At 43.3% G+C, this 16,863-nt stretch overlaps 1 protein-coding gene across 1 annotated transcript in view; it reads left to right on the top strand.

Moving 5' to 3' along the window:
- Vwa8 (von Willebrand factor A domain containing 8) overlaps positions 1-16,863 on the top strand; it is a 335,644-nt gene that overhangs the window by 170,289 nt on the left and 148,492 nt on the right. Inside the window, exon 20 of the mRNA XM_052190877.1 lies at positions 4,431-4,502. Coding sequence (XP_052046837.1) covers positions 4,431-4,502 — 72 coding nt within the window. The remainder of the gene's footprint in view (positions 1-4,430; positions 4,503-16,863) is intronic.

Here is a 16,863-nt window from a genome sequence, read left to right as displayed (position 1 = left end):
AAATAATGACATTTACAAATTATGTTAGCACTTGCTTTTTTATCTTTTTAAGGAGCGAGTATCATAATTTATGTCTCTAACTGAGATAAATAGTAAAAAGGTATCTAAGCAAAATTTTCTTTATTAATAAAATAGTTCTGTTTAAGCATTTATATATAAAAACTATACTTTTTATTTTATTCTATAATCAACTGATTTTTCCTTTAAGAACACTGCATCATTGTATATCAAAGGGATAGAAAATGAAGTTAAATAGATAGAAGGAAAATACTCCTATCTATGATATAAGAACAAAAACATGATTAAAAGAAGCATTTTGTCCACATTTCACATTGTATCCACATAGCAGAAATGAGTAAAAGAAAAAAATGTGAAATTGTTACAAATAGCAAAAGAAAAACTCCAAAATAGTGGCAAAGCCTTCATGATATATAAGAACGTAGGAAGTTCAGTGGAAGGAAGACCATTGTGTCCTTGAACAGTGTCTGTTGCCATGGTATTAGTGACACAGACTTTGAGGTCCTCGGTGAACTTTCCACAGGCGCCTCGAGGGGCTTTGTATAATCCTTCTCCAAATGTTCCTCCTCCCCAGAGCATAATGAATCAACCATTAATGAGGACTTTAGTTGCTGCAGTTCTGGCTTAGTGTGGCTTGCTTCTGTAATAGGTATCACCCCTTCTCTTTTGCTGCATGTCGTCTTAGCAGCAGGAGTCTGCAGTGTCACTGACAGGGTAGATCCAGTCCATCTTTTCTGTGATGTCCTGCTGTCCTCTTACCACCAAGCATTGAATGATCGTTAAAATGCCCCCCTCCCCCATCTTTCCTTTATCTGCTGTCTCCATTAAATAGCAAAGTTTCTAACACACGGTAAATAAGTGTTGAGGAGATTAAACAGGATTAGTAAGGCCCTGAACATCTATTCTAAGGAGTATTGTTTCATTGAATTCTTTATTATGGCATATGACCCTTGGAGCAGTAACTAGGAGAAATTGTAGAATAACAAGATTAATGGCTTTTTAATAAACCTAAGGAGCTTTAGACCTGAAAAATCAAACACAAGCCAGGCTTGGCTCTAGGGTACCCTTGGCATCAGGGTACAGAGATTAAAATGTTCACACACAGCAGATGCATCTCCAAGACTCAATTTTCTTTTTATGTAGTGGAAAATATAGGCTAGTAAGTAATATGGTTACTACAGAGTGTGGTGGAGGTACATGCAGATTACTATGGTAACACCAATGAGGTGATTGATGGTCACTGACTGGAAAGATCTCAGAAAACTGGTTTACAGGGCAAAATTGGAAACTTATTCAGATTAAGATGGGAATGTGCGGAGCCTTGGTTATGCATGAGAGACAGTCTCTTAGAAAGCCACACACTCTTGAACTCAGTCCACAGAGCTTTGGTTTCCAGTAAAGTGTTGAGTAATGAGGCCAGTGCATGAGGAAGGGTAGCCATTGTCCAGGCTTCGCTAAGGAAGGAATTAAGACCCTTGTCAAGGAAACCAACCCAGTGACAGATTTTAAGCACATTAGTACTTTCACTAACGTTCTGTTCACTTTCCCATGTTGTCCAAGAATCAGAAATCAGACAGACAGTGGAGCAGTGCTTCCTGAAACAGTCCAGGTCAGAGTCAAGAAGGGCCCCAGTGAGATGAGGCAGTGGGGGTGGGGACAGGGCCGTGGACACCTTACAGGACTCCTTAGGTGCTACACATGGGTTCTTGGTTTCAGGCTCTCGGGGAGCACATCATGTGGTGGATAGAGAGTGATCAGAAACTCATTCATAATGGTGCCCACACTGGAAGGAGGAGATGGTCTGTGTGTGGCAGAGGTAAAAGCAGAGGCTGGCCCTGCACTGGAACAGGAGGGAGTGCTGTTCCCAAAGCACTAAGAGTCATCTCAGGAACTTTGAAACTGAGTGGCAAGGCTCGGAACAAAGAAGCAGCCACAGCTGTAGTGCGGAGAACACACTCACCCTGAGAGAAGTGGAAGATTCAGAAACTAAATTGGCCTGTGAAATCTAGGCCAGAGATTATAAATGCCCTGAATCCCAGCTATGGCAATAGAAAAGAAAGAGTATACTGTGTGGGTCTTAGTCACTAAGACTTGGTTTTAACGAGATCCCATTAAGAGAGGAGCAAGATGGGCAGAGTGGCCCTGATGATGTCAGCGAGATCAAGAGAAGAAAAGGATCATGTTAGTGGGTGGGGGCGGGGGCGGGTGGAAGATGAGCACGCAGGGGTCAGGTTTTGGTTGAATTTCGGAAATGGGAATAACAGTCATCACTAGAAAGCCTGCAGACACCTATCTCGTGTTATAATCCCACAGCTGAAAACGCTGGAGCTGTGTTTTGTTTTTGCATTTTGTGAGTTGATGTATATTTGTGGTCATACACGTCATGCACATGTAGAAGAGCAACTTGTGGGAGTCAGTTCTCTCTTTCCACCTTCAGTTTGAAAGGCTTGCTTGGAAAGGGCAAGGCAGAAGCCCTGTGCTCTGCTCATGTCCCTTACCTGGTCCTCAGATGGGGTCCTGTGTCCGGGTCAGCACAGTCCACTCTGTCAGATCCTGGGCATCCAAAGGGAAGCAGCCTGGAAGACAGAGAGAGAAAAGGACAGAGCTACAGGAGCATGGGTACAAGAGAGAAGCTGCCTGGATACACCAGCGACCGAGAGATTCAGCGGGCGGCGACCTGTGCCTCAGCTGGTGCTCGCTGGATCCGGTCCACAGGGCAGGCGTGATGAGAGTCTGCAGTACAAGGATATGAGAGCGGCGCGCAGACAGAGCGCAGGGTCTGCAGTGTCGCCTGTACAGGCCCGTCCGGGGAGGGATGCCTTTGTTCATTCCTCCAGCTGCTTGTCTGGTTAGTTTCAGGAAGTACTAGGGTCTTGAGTTTACCACCAAGTTTTCACGTAGTGAAAAGGAAGCAGTCTTGAGAATATCTTAGCAGCAGTTGCCAGGATAAGTGATGTCCTAGGTCCTCCTTCTAGAGCAGTGCTTCTCAGCCTTCCTAATGTCACCACCATTAATACAGTTCTTCATGTCCTGGCGACCTCCAACTGTAAAATTACTTTCATAGCTACTTTATAACTGTAATTTTGCTAGTTATGAATTCTAATGTAAGTATCTTATATGTGATTCATGTGACAGGATTAATCCCCAAAGGGACTGCGACCCACAGGTTGGGAAACACTGTTCTAGAAGGTAGTCATATCTGTATGCTATTAGGATACTCTTTGTTTATACTGATAACCTGGTGCTTTTTATTTTATTTTTTAGTGTTCCAGAAAGACAGTAAATATCGTTTTTTTTTATTTATTTAAACCTTGTTAAAACTTTCTTTCCCAGTGTTTCTAATGTAAGAAAATTAATACCAATAAATTCAATATTCTTGAAGGGAGGAAAAATAGCTTTGTAAGTTTTTTTATTTCTAAGGGAAAAAAGAACGAAAATATTGCAGAATTTGATAGATTTTGAGTGTCAAAAAATCAGTTCAAGAAAAGCAAGCAAGTAAAATTCTGGAAAATGTCTGCAGCGTGGATGCGTAATAAAAGGTTAATTTGCTGTTTTCAAAAATAGAACTTGAGTACCTTGAGCACTTGAGGCTGGTGTTGATTTGATCCAGAAACCTAGAAGTGGGACTTGGGGTTCAGACTGTGCTGGGGCACAGCTCTTCCTTCAGTCCCATGAGCCTTTGTAACCTACTCACAGTGTCCTATTTCTCAGTCTGCAAAGAGAACACAGTCTCCGCTGTGGCCGATGCAACCAGAATCTCACCCTTTTTATTATGTTGTATCATAATTCAAATGAAAAAAAATGGAAGGTAAAGAGTACTTTTTAAATTCTGACTGTGCATAGCTGTGTGTGTGGATGAGCACACCTCAGTTTCCAGTGCCTTCTCTTTATACACACACACACACACTTTAAAAAAAGAAAGTTCAAAATGGAGACATTTGGTTGCTTTTGGTAGCTTTGTTTACTTATATAATTGCCAGTTTAAATGTTACATTAAATTAAAGCCAAGTCTACAGAGTTTAAATACAAATGTTTGAGTTGAATTATAGAAATTTGTTGAAATATTGGTCAATAATTTGTTCTTACTCAGCACTTGAAGTTTTCAATATTGATGAAATAATAATTTATTACTGAACTTACTTATATCCAAATCATTAAACATGTCAAGTGTGGCAGTGTTTACCTCTAATCCCAGTCCTAGGTAGGCAGAGGCAGGTGGATCTCTAGTTTTAGCCTAACCTGATCTATATAGAGTCGGTAGGATAGCCAGAGCTATAGAGACCTTGTCTCAAACAACAATAATAAAAATGTATTTAATTGAAGTAAGTTACTTATTTTATTACAGTATATGTTCTAAACTCCTAGATAACATCCATATAGCTAACGTTATCTGATTGTATCTTTTTTTCCAGCACATGGTAGTGATGGAAGACATGCTTAAAGACTTTGTCCTTGGAGAACACTTGCTATTGGTTGGTAACCAGGTGAGTTTTGGCTGGGAGCCAAGCACAGAGGAGTGATTGCTAATACAGTAGTTCCTTCTTTGGAGAATAAGAATTTGGAAATTCTTCCTCTTCCTAATAAAATGATATGTTTAAATTTACAGCATAAAACTCTTTACCATCAAGACAGGGATCTATGCCAACTAATACTTAGAATTATCCCAAGATTCAAGGTGTTCTGCCACCTCCTGTCACACTGTCCATTTCCCTCATGAAGGTTTGCAGCTGGCCAGCTCTGCTGCCCTAGTCAGGCCCTGTCACCTCCACCTGGAGTGCAGAAAGCTCTAGCTGTCACTGCCTCTCCTGCGCAGGCTGAGCTCACTCTCACCCAGGTCGTTCAGGGCACAACCTAAGTGTTCCCACATATGTGTGCTGTAGTCCCTCCTCGTTGCTTACACAGAGCCCACATCCTCGCTGTGCCACACGATAGTGCAGGGTGCCAGCTCTGTCCAGGCTTTAGTGTGTCTTCCTTAACCTTGGACCCCCTAACCTTCCTTACAGGTTCTTGTCTTTTGGCCCTTGCATGCCTGTCCTTCTACCTAGGGTCTCCCTCCGCAGTTCCTGGGACAGAGACTGCCTTGTCCTGGGTGAGAGAGCTTCCCTTGCGTCTCTTCTCTTCGATCCTTGTTTTCAAACTAGTTTCACAGAGCCCTATTTCCCAGGTAGTGACCATCCTCCCAATCTGTATGTCCCACGGGAAGAAGAGCCGTGTTTCTCTTGTCCATTTCTGTCCTGGGTTCCTCACATGTTACAAGTACATTGTAGAGTGCATATGTTATTCTGTGTATGTTTATGTAAGAGATGGATAGACAGACACTCATTATTTAGAACATTCTGGTAATTTTCGTCAATTGAATTATCAGATGCAAAATGACAAGCACTTTGTTTTTAAAAGTTGATCTTAAGGGCAACCAGAAGCTTGGCTTGTGTGTGTGTGTGTGTGTTTCTTGTTTTGTACTTATATAATAATATAGATCCAATCACTTTTGGAGGTCAGAGGACAACTTTACCTGTCTCCCTTACCTTGCTTTTGAGGCAGGCTTTCTTTCCAGACTCCAGGCTGGCTGCCCATAAGTGACTCTCTGCCGCCTCCTCTCTGTAGGAGTGCTCAGCTTACAGTGTGCAGTGTCTACCTCAGACTCTTTCACACTCTGTCCAGGAATCAGGCCTATTCAGCAAGCGCTTTCCCCTGAAGAGCCCGCCAGCTGGGTCTGTTGCTGAAGGCCTAGATCTGGAGTTTAGTGGTGGAAGGTCAAGCCGCAGTGCTCCCATCTGAGTGGTCTCTGGCAAACGGCTCAGCTTCCAGAGGTCTAACCTGGCAACGTAAGCAGTATGCACTCTGCTGAGCTAAAGATGACTCCTGGTAAAGCATAGGAAGTACTTCACACCACGCTGAGTGCCAGCTGAAAATAAGACGCGCGCATCCTGGGGAAGTTCTAAAAGCATTTTTTTCTTTTTATTTTCTTGGTTCATTTTTTTTCTAAACAAGAATTAAACATAAAAATCTATAATTCATGGTTGTTTTTCCCCATTTGGAATGCTTCTGTTTACTGAGAGTCATTTTTCTAGTGAGTTTTTGTAGGCTTATGATGAATGGCTGGCAGGTGACATTGAGTCTTTGGTGGTCTGGTCTCACCGAGTCACGACTCCAGTCTTACAAATGTATAAAGCCCAGAGCTCTTTTATTTCTTTAGTATAGTAGTATGCTTTTGTTACTCTTTACTTTTTATGTTTTAGAACTTTATAATGTGTGCTGCATCAACACCCCTCCCCTGCCCCTCCTCGCTTCTATCCCAAAGCTCACAAACCCAGAGGGGTTTAGGAGTCTCACTGTGTATCCCCGGCTGGTCTGGAAATTGTTATGTAGACCAGGCTAGACTTGAACTCTTCAGAGGTCCCCCCCCCTGCTTCCTGAATGCTGAGATTATAAATGTGTGCCATCTAGCTTGGCTCAAGGCCAGGGTTCTTAACAGAAATGTTTTGGGCACGTAAAGCCTGGTGCACTTAGTGTGTCCTTTGAAGATTCCTGCTGTCAAGTGAGTGACACCAGGGACAGCCAGGGCTGGTAACTCAGCAACAGATCAGAATGACAGAGAGCAGGCTCAGCGTACAGGCTCTGGGGCTCTGGGACGGCTTCTCCCGGACACTGGAGTGCAAATGGCAGATTTCTAGAGGTTAAGACATGACTGATAGATCAGCCATTTTCATATCAGAAGGATTTTCTGATTTTTGACTAAAAACCTAAAAGTCTATCACCAGCATGTATTGGGTACCCATGTTGAAGAGACTTTTAGATTAACTATTTCTGCTGCCTGAGTCTTTTTGTTTGTTTCTCAAGTCAGGGTCTCTCTATATATGGCTGTCCTGGAACTATCTCTGTAGACCAGGCAGGCCTTAAACTCAGAGAGATCCACCTGCCTCTGCCTCCCAAGTTCTGGGACTAAAGGTGTGAGCCTGAGCCACCGCCGCCGCCACCACCGCCGCCGCAGCCTTCATCACTGGTTACACCACCAGCAGCAGCACTGGTTATCTGCATCTTGTAGACAATCTAATGGAGTGTCCGGTGCCCTCAGACAGTTTGTTATCTCCATCTCTGATCCCATTGTTTTCAGTCATCTTGAGAATTCCTCAGCTTGAAATCTGTTCTCAAATCTAAGTCAGAGTGGATCTTTGTCCTGACGCTGTATCTCAGCCTCTGGTCTTTGTCAGAAACTCTCCTGCACGCCCACCCCAGCCCCTTGTCTTGTCTCTGTGTGTGCTCTTCCTCACAGTGGCAACGTGCTGTTGTGGAAATGAAGCAAACCCTGAGACCTGTTGCACGCCCAGGTTTTTAGTTGTCCTAGCTCACTGTTAGCGTCTGTTTAGATTCACAAATTTACCTGCCCTGTCTCCCAGTGTGAGTGAGCCACTGAGTGCCTGGTTTTATTGGCCTCCTGATGCTTCATGGATAGTGTTTGTCAGGTATTTGAAAAAGTATCATGTATTTGAGAAGTATCTTAGAGGATTCCACATTTTCTACTTAGTAGACAAAGTATAAATATCAATAATTCATAAAATATTAGAAGTAATTTGAATTTAAAATTTAGACAGATTTTTTTTTCAGGAGATCTGAGAACAATGGACTGAACTCTTCTATAAATGTGTTCCTGTTGGGTCAGTAGAAACCCAGGGGAGCACATAGCTCAGTGCCCATTTGCCTGAGATAGCTCAGAATCTGAGACAGGAGCCCTATGACCAGAGCTGGATGATCTTTGTGTTCCGAACAATCATGAGCTGGCATTTAGCTGTAAAGTGGCATCTCATGCTTGTATTCACCAATCAGAAGGTGGGGGTTGGACGAACGTGGCTGGCTAAAGACCCAGGTGGAACAGGATAGCCAACTGAGCACCCACCATTCAAACTTGTTTTCATGAGCTGACATCTGTGTGTAGAACAGGCAAGACTCTGATTCGCCTTTGTCGCCCTGCTCCTGAGGGTGTGAGGAGTGCAGAGACTCCTTAGGTGGCCCTTAGCCAGTGCAGGACGAGGCTGCCCTGCTCTGTCTCCGCTCTTTATTCATGATGGTGTATGTTCGCAGTTATGGTGACGAGGTCCTTCCTCAGTAGCCTGCACACTAACATCCAGCTCTGCTGATCCGTGGGTTTTCACACCTCCAGTGTTATAGATTCCTCACCTGTGCTCATTCCTGCCTTGTAAACCATGAGAAGGGGCAGGCAGACGAGAGGCGTGGACTCAGCTCCCTGTGGTGGTATAGCTGCTGCTTCACTGAAAAAATCAGAGAAAACACCAGTTTCCTCACTGTAGCAGTGATCCATCTCCCCCTTCTCTCTTTCTAAAACATTGATGACAACTCGGGAAACAAAATGGGGGAAGCTTTGGGGATTAAGTATGACAGAGAAGTCAACAGTAGGTTGGCATAAATGTAAATATACTCGTTACTCTTTATATGAAGTGGTTATAGTTAGAAGCTGCCCAGCCTTCTGTTTACAAATGAGTGCTGGCGGGACTCCACAAGGAAGTATAAGCTTCTATGTAACTAGACGTATTCTAGAAGATTGTTGGATGCCAACCGCAAGTTTTAAAGCAAGGGAAACTAGAGGAAGTGAGTGTGGCTTTTAAGGTATCTCGATGATCTTTACCTTTATTAAATGCAATCCTACCTGTATTAGTTTGGGTTCTCTAGAGTCACAGAACGTATGGATAGTCTTTATATAGTTAGGGAATTTGTCAATGACTTACAGTCTATAGTCCAACTCCCCAACAATGATCAGCAGCAGCTGTGGATGGAAGTCCAAGGATCTAGCAGTTTCTCAGTCCCACGAGGCAAGCAGGCAAGGAAGAGTGAGAGAGAATCTTCATCTTCTAATGTCCTTATATATCTTCAGCAGAGGGTGTAGTCCAGATTAAAGGCTGTAGGTCTCCAACAGAGGGTGTGGCCCAGATTATTGGCCTGTGGGTCTCCAGCAGAGGGTGTGGCCCAGATTAAGGGTGTGTGCATCCAGCCCTATTTATAATTGCCAGATGCTGGAAAGAACCCAGGTATCCCTCAACAGAAGAGTGGATGCAAAAAAGGTGGTATATCTACACAATGGAGTACTATTCAGCCATTAGAAACAATGAATTCATGAAATTCTTAGGCAAATGGATGGAGCTGGAGAACATCATACTAAGTGAGGTAACCCAGACTCAAAAGGTGAATCATGGTATGCACTCACTAATAAGTGGATATTAACCTAGAAAACTGGAATACCCAAAACATAATCCACACATCAAATGAGGTACAAGAAGAAAGGAGGAGTGGCCCCTTGTTCTAGAAAGACTGAGTGAAGCAGTATTCGGCAAAACCAGAACGGGGAAGTGGGAAGGGGTGGGTGGGAGGACAGGGGAAGAGAAGGGGGCTTACAGGACTTTCGGGGAGTAGGGGGCTAGAAAAGGGGAAATCATTTGAAATGTAAATAAATTATATCGAATAAAAAAAATACCCATAAAAAAAGGGGGTGTGTGCATCCACGCCTTTAATCCCAAATGATCTTGAACTCGGGAGATCTCCTTGTCTCAGCCACTATGCTTCAAGGTCTCCATGCCAAGATCCAGGTCAGAAACTTATATCTCTGAGCCTCCAAATTAGGATCATAGGTGAGCCTTCCAATTCTAGACTGTAGTTCATTCCAGATATAGTCAAGTTGACAACCAGGAATAGCCACTGCACTACCTTTCCCCCTTGCATATAATTCCATCCTGCCTAAGTATCTATAGCATTAAATAGAATTCCACATATATCTGTTAGGAAGCTGAAAACAGGCCCATGTACCACACTTGCCAAATTAAATGAGAATAAAGTGACTTACATTTTACTTAGACAAAATACGTTTTAAAGTTTCTATTTTTGGTGTAGGATTTTATGCCAGAGCAGTCTTTCTAGTAAATACGGCAGAATTGCCACCCTTGAACCAGATGGGACAGGTGCCCTGGACTTCACTTCTTGGTCACTTAGGAGCCTCTGCTGCAGATGTGGGCACTCTGCACAGTGCTCCCTCCCTGTAATTACAGCCTTGCCACTTCCCTGGTAATCAGGAGCCTTCAGTTTTATATTTTCATGTTAGCATGATGCCTACTCATTTCTTAACTGATGATGCTTATGGAAGTGGGTAAGGGGAGTCCCCAGCTCTAGAATACAAAGAACAAACTTCCCAGCACCTCCTTCTTTTGTGAGTAATTGTCCATATGAAGCACAAATATTTACAGAAATTGAGTTACTGATTACAAAGTCCCCATGAATAAACATTTTGGGATAAGAACACTTGTGTAAAATAAATTATATATCTTAGCTAGCCCGTTATTTACAAGCTCTCAGCCTAGATCGGGCAGGTGGTTGGTCAGCTATTGTAACTTACATCTCAGCTGCATGTCCCTTTGACCTGCTATTTGAGCCACGCCCAGGCTTTCTCCTCCTTCTGCTTGTCCTCAGGGGCCACTTCTCCCGGCCATGTGCTCATGGTCCCTCTCCTCCCATGGCAGCCTCTCCCTCTCTGTCTCCTTTCTCCTCCTCTCCCTGGTCTCTCCTGAGACCCTTCACTGGACCCAAGTCCCACCTTTCTCTCGCTACTGCCCAATCACAGACTCTAGCCTTTTATTAATCAATTAACTTTAAATTGGGGAGCAAGGTTTACATAATAAAGACTGGTGTGTGTGAGAACTCTCTTTCTTGGGGCGACCAGATCTTGGGGTACAGGATTTAGCATTTGTATATACAGCACCAGACCAACCCCCAACATGCTTGAGTTTTGAAAGCAGTTGCGTTTTGCTAGACATTTGATGGGAACATACTATTCTAATACCATCTAAAAATGCTTGGCTGCCCTTGCATAAGCATTGTTTTAAAGCCTTGCCTGTTTTGTTTTAGAAATCAAAGTTTAATCAGCTACATAATCAGCTGTGCAGTGTCATTTGGGTTTGGCATTAGGCAAGACTTCACAGCAAATCATCAACATCTGGCCTGTGGTTAATGAGGTACAATTAATTATTCACAGCCACTCCTACCTGAACAATTTGATAAAATCACTTGTGATTTTTTTCATTTTAAGCCAAAATTTTGTTATGCTTTACCAAATAATAGCTGCCTGCTCTAGTTTTTAGTCTTAGCTTTTTAGTGTGTTTCACGATTTTTATTTTTCTCTTGTGAAGATTCGCATGCCCAGCTGCGCCCTCAGCCCTTGTCTATTGTTTTTGGTAAATGGCACAGCCTTGTCATCATAGCCTGGGAACATCCTCGGGTGCTTTGTTCTCTAGGAAGCCTTTCTTATTTGCTGTCACAGATAAATTCAGTATTGCTGTCCTCTAAACATCTGTGCGGTTGCCTACTGATTCAACGAAGATTGTTGTGCTGTGTATTTAATTTTATCTGGAGTTGAATTATATAGTTTTCTAGTGAACAAGGATTAAAAGCAGTTACATGTGTGTATACTTTACAACTTCCAATGCTTTTAATCATTTACTTAGTTCTACAATAACACTGTCCAGTACAATAAAAGTTGTACTTTCTATATCTTCCCCAGAAACAGACCAGCTTTAAAAGGCTCTGCTATTTGTCCAAGATCACATAGCTACTTAGTGGCAGACAGATCTCCCAAGATCTCATTTTCTCCAGTATCACACAAGTTCTAGTCTACTAATTCTTTCTAATAATAGTCTAGAACTTAACCGCAGCAAAAATGCAATGACAGACTTTATTGAATAATTATGATAGTCCAGGATAAAGACTGCAGTTTTTACACAGAATAAAGGACATTCACGTTTTTCTTTTATATAAAAATAGAGTGCATATTTATGCCATTCAACAACCAATAACATCTTGAAAATCCTCTATTTCTCCAAAACTTTTGAGATTCATGTGTTTGTTCATGTGCATTTGCGTTTGCGTAAGGTTAGAGGTCAAGGTCAAGTATCTTCTCAACCACTTTCCACTGTAGGTTTTTTAAGCTGAGTCACTGATTGTGCTCCATCAAGCCCCAGGGATCTCTCGTCTACCTTCCCAGTCCTGAGACTGTAGGCACGGTACTGCCATGACTGTGTCTGTGACATGGGTGCTGGGACTCTGAGCACAGGCCCTCATGTCCATGCGGCAAATGCTTTACTGACAGCCATTTTGCCTGTCGTCTTGGAGTCCATTCTCTTTGCAGCTTTCTTAATGGTCTCTTTCCTGTGTGCTGCAAGTCTAAGTCTACTGCTGGTTTGTTCCAGTCAGTATCCATCAAAATCTGTTTGAGAGTCTCACTGTGACAAACACCTGAAAGAAAAGCTTGTAACAAGCAGACGAGTTGCTGTGGCTCCATTTCAGAGGTCTCAGCCTTGGCCGACTGGCTCCATTCCACTGGGTGTGCAGCCAGCCTAAAACCTCATGTTGGGAAGACATGGTGGAGGGAATAGGCTCATCTCACAGTGAAGGGCCCAGGAGCACATAAACCTATCAGAGGCGCCACTCAGTGACCCCTCTCCTTCAGCTAGACCTGACTGGCAAGCTGTCTATCCCAATATCATTATCCAGTCACATCAGTAGTGGCCCAGCTGGTAGCCAGCCTTCAGTACACGGCCCAGGACCATGTCTTATGTTTCACATCATGACAGAAAGCTGTTTTCTCCCATTATCTTTATTTTGAGAGAGCTTGTCTCACTTATAGTATAAATATATAGAATTATACCAATCTAGTGAATTTCTCTTGAGGGAACTTTTTTAGAGTAAACTTTATTAAGCCCATTTAACTTCTTGATTAATTTATACAACAAAATTAAATAATATTCATTTGTTCTAAGCTGGACATAACCTTTTAATTTTATAGCATTTATTTGTATCTATTTTGCATTGTAAAAGTCAGAAGACATTTAGTTAACATCAGCCAAGCAGGATTCTTTGACCATTGTTGTTATTTTCTAAATCTTTTTCCCTTTATTAATTACAGCCTTACTAGGATCAGTTTTTTCTGTGGACAAAGATTTCACAATTGCTTGTTGAGTTATTTAGTATTAAGACGCTGCCCATATTTTGTGGCCAAAATTAAAGAATGTGTGAATTTTGCTAACTAGTTGGAAATGGGCCCAAGCAGGTTCTTTTGTGTTCATTAGTAGTGTGCCATGTCACCGTGCCAGTGTCACTGTCTGATGTCTGCAGAGGGACTGAACGGTTTGTACAGGAATGTTCTCGCCTGTGTTTCCCAGCTGGTCGCGACAGCAGGGAACTGGGTAACTCAGTGCGCTACACTTCCAGTGACTCCAGCGGCCCCGGCCCGTGGCTGGGGAGGGCTTGGTCTCCTCAGGCCACCGATGCTGCTTCAGGCCCGTGTTTGAGCCTTTCCGAGATCTCTTCAGGACTTAAGTTGCCTGATTTGTATGTGGTCTGGAAAGTTTTTGCTATTCTATCACATTCTCTCCACCATTTTAGTTATTCTGCCTTGTGTTTCTTAGTAAACCATTTTTACTAAGAAAACCATGCGTTGATCTCCCTATCCCCTCCATGCTGGTTTGGTGGTAGTGAGGCTGACCACACTTCCAGACTTTCTTTGCTGTGTATAGTAACAGTGTATTTCATAAGCAGATTACAGAAATACAGATTTTACTCATGTAAGAAAAGGATCATAGCCTGTTCAGGAAGCTTTGTGTGGGAGCCATGCCTTTGGAGTCTCTTCTTTTCTTGGCTGTTATAAGACCCATCTTTGTGAATATCTAGCATTATTTCCTGTTCATTTTCAGTAAAGTTTTTTCTGACTATATAATCTGCTTTTATTGAGAGAACTTGAAAAAATAAGAAATTGCCACTGAGTGTATAGAGGATTCTCCTTCTCGGGCATAAGAATAAAGGATATGGTAGTATTTAGAGACCAGTTAGCCTCTGCCTCTGTATTAGATGAGCAAACCTAAGCTCAGAGGCAGGTTACGAAACCTCCAGGTAAGAGTGGTGCGCAGACTATAATCCTGGTGTCCAAACTCCAGTGTAATGAATTAGAAGAAGTGTTAGGCAAAAAATTTGAAGGTCCACCATTTAATGAAAATTTTCAATTTAAAAAAAGCCAGTTCTTACAATTATTTTATTCTGCTATTGTTTACTGTGTGTAATATATAGGGACATTCACTTACTCTTCTAAAAAGAGACTAGAAATGCTATTGAAAGATAATTTCTAAATATCATGCACACTGAATCAACATTGTACAAATTATTCAGGAATTCAGGGAAACTGGAAAGAAGGGGCAAGCAAGCCACTGTAGAGCAGGAGCTGCACTTGTCCACGGCAAGCACTGGATGCACTTAAAGCATGGCTGCAGAGGAAAGGCCTGGCCCGCCCCCTCACTCGCTGCCCTCCATCCACGCAGGACATTCCCAGATACTTGGTCTGGTCAATTTTAAAACCTTGGGTTGACAGACATTTGTTTGACTCCATGGCATTGGGACACAAAGCCTCCTAAATGCAGTCAAGGAGGCTGCCTCTTAATGTCTGTTTTGTGTGATAAAATATGAAGTACAGCTCAAGACACTATACCACATGGAGTTGTCTTCAATTCTTCATGGCCCAGAACTTAATGTAAGCGCCTCCCTCCACAACAGGCGTGTTATTATCTCCATGTATGTGGCTGATGTGAGCATGCCAGCCATTTTGCACTGAGGGGTATTTGCATATGAGCAACAGCTCTGTAAATGTTAATCTCTCCCCTTTCTGTACTCAGAGCATCATAGAACCTTTCACCATAAAAAAGCAGAAGGCACCTTATAAGGGCTGTTTGTCCGCTTAGGAAGAGCCAGGTGCAGGGTCCGACTTCCTCCCCTTTTCTCCGCTTTCCTTCAGTCTTTGTTGCTTATTACCTGAAGGTTACACCAGTCATGAGACACAGACATCTGGGAGGGATGCCCTCTTGCCCTGGCACCTGACTTTACTGGTGTCCTCTAGGGCATGGCAGTGTTCTAGAAAGATACAGGAGTGATTCTGAGCTGAGGATTGAAGAAGAGGAAACAGAGTAGCCAGGCTAAGCTGTGGAGAAGTGAGGATATCTGACCAGAACGCTGAGGGGTGGCTGGAAAATAGCAGGTGAGCCAGGATGGGCCTTGTAGTCAGCTGTTGTGGAGACAGGAGGCCGATGGGAGCACACAGCAGTGAACTGAGTGTCGGCCTCAGGTCACTTCTGCTGAGGAGCCTCTTCAAGCCCCTGTCACTGATGTGAAGTCTCACATTTCAGTCTCAGGACCCAAAGCCATTTCTGGATGAATTTTTCTTGGCCCGATTTCTATTCTTCTTAGCCCTTTTCTCCTACTCTTTTTCTCCTTTCCCTCTGTGATAGAATACAAATAGAGAGTTCGGGGAAAGCAGCTCTAGATCCCTTTCTTCTACAAAGGACTTAATTGCCCAAGCACACAGTTTAACTGAAATAATAAAACTCTTAAGTTCTTGACATTGTGGCCCGAGCTCCCCGGGCTGGAAGAGTGCAGGGTCCAGGCCTTTGGTCTGAGTTCTGCCTGTGAGCCTCCCATCCTGTTACCCCCAGCCCTCTGGCTCCTGCCCCTCTGAGGCCACCTCTCTAGTGTGTTGTCACAAAGAGCTCAGCAGGGCAATGACGGACAGAGAAGAGCTAATTTCATGAGATCTCTAATTCCTTCACCTTTTTAAAAAGTTTTACTCACTAAATGTAATCTCAATACCTATGTAAGAATTTATTTTATGTTAATTTTATTAAAAGAGACAAATTGAATTTATAGAATAGTGGCTAGTAAGTAAAGATAAATTTGCACAGGGATAAAGTGAAAATATTAGCAGGTAATTTTTTAGCAGTTACCCATTGAATAATGTCTTATTTTCTCATTTCCCAGTGAGAAAGGGGAGTGGCTGTAATTTTTATGACAGAAAAATTAGACATTATTTATGTACTTATTCAATTAAAGTACTCCTCAGGATCTTCTGTTCTAGACAAAACTATGATTAGAAGGAACACACAGCTGTAATTGTTTTGTTTTGCTCCGGATATTTACAGAAATTCCTTCCTAGATTATTCTGTCAGCATTTCCTCGAAGGAACTGTGAGAGCCTCTTAAAGTGAAGTAGGAAGTGACCGGATGAGATCTGGCCTAGGAAAGGAGCTGAGCAAACTGTGGGCTGTGCTGTGCTGTGGTGAGGGTGAGGGTGAGGGTGGAGGTGGGGCGGGACCTTTCCAGCAGCCCTAGGATGTGCAGCTCTGGAGCCCAGACGGGATTGAAGAGGGAGAAGCAGATGTGGAAACCAGCACTTCCAAATAAACATGTCCAGGATTAAACCGCCCTTGTAAACTTCCCTGCCCTGCCCAGCCAGCCCTCGTCTCCTCCTGTCTCTTTCTCAGTTGACAGCCTGCTCTCACCACTCTCAGCCAGGACGAAGACTGATGGCGTCATCTCCTTGCCATCCCTCGCACCCTCCATAGGCTTTCCTGACTGTCTCTTTAGTCTGCTTGCTTCTCGTTGTCATCATTATGGAGTCCTTTAAAGAGGTTCTCCGCTGATTCCGCTGCTCTCACTTCTTTCTCTCTGCCATTTCGTCAGACTAGTTCCCCAGAACTGAACATCTGACTCTGCCACTCCCCAGCCTCAGTGGCTGCTCTTGGAACCAGTGCAGACTCTTGGCTGCCTTGGCTCTGCCACACTTAGAGCCACCTCCCTAGCTGGCCTGTTCCTTACAGTCCCTTCTCCACTTCTGCTGTGGTCTTGGACTTCTTGTAGACCTCTAGATCACAGAACCCACAAGTCTCCCCTTAGAGCACTCTCCCTGCTAGGACACCCCCTGCTTCCCGCTCCCCACACCTTCTAATTTCATGACTATTTTAAATCAAGCCCTACA

Source organism: Apodemus sylvaticus, chromosome 8 (assembly GCF_947179515.1).
Source record: "Apodemus sylvaticus chromosome 8, mApoSyl1.1, whole genome shotgun sequence".
Taxonomy (NCBI): Eukaryota; Metazoa; Chordata; class Mammalia; order Rodentia; family Muridae; genus Apodemus; species Apodemus sylvaticus.
The sequence above is the reverse complement of the archived record's forward strand: the minus strand, read 5'-3'. Positions and strand labels throughout refer to the sequence as shown.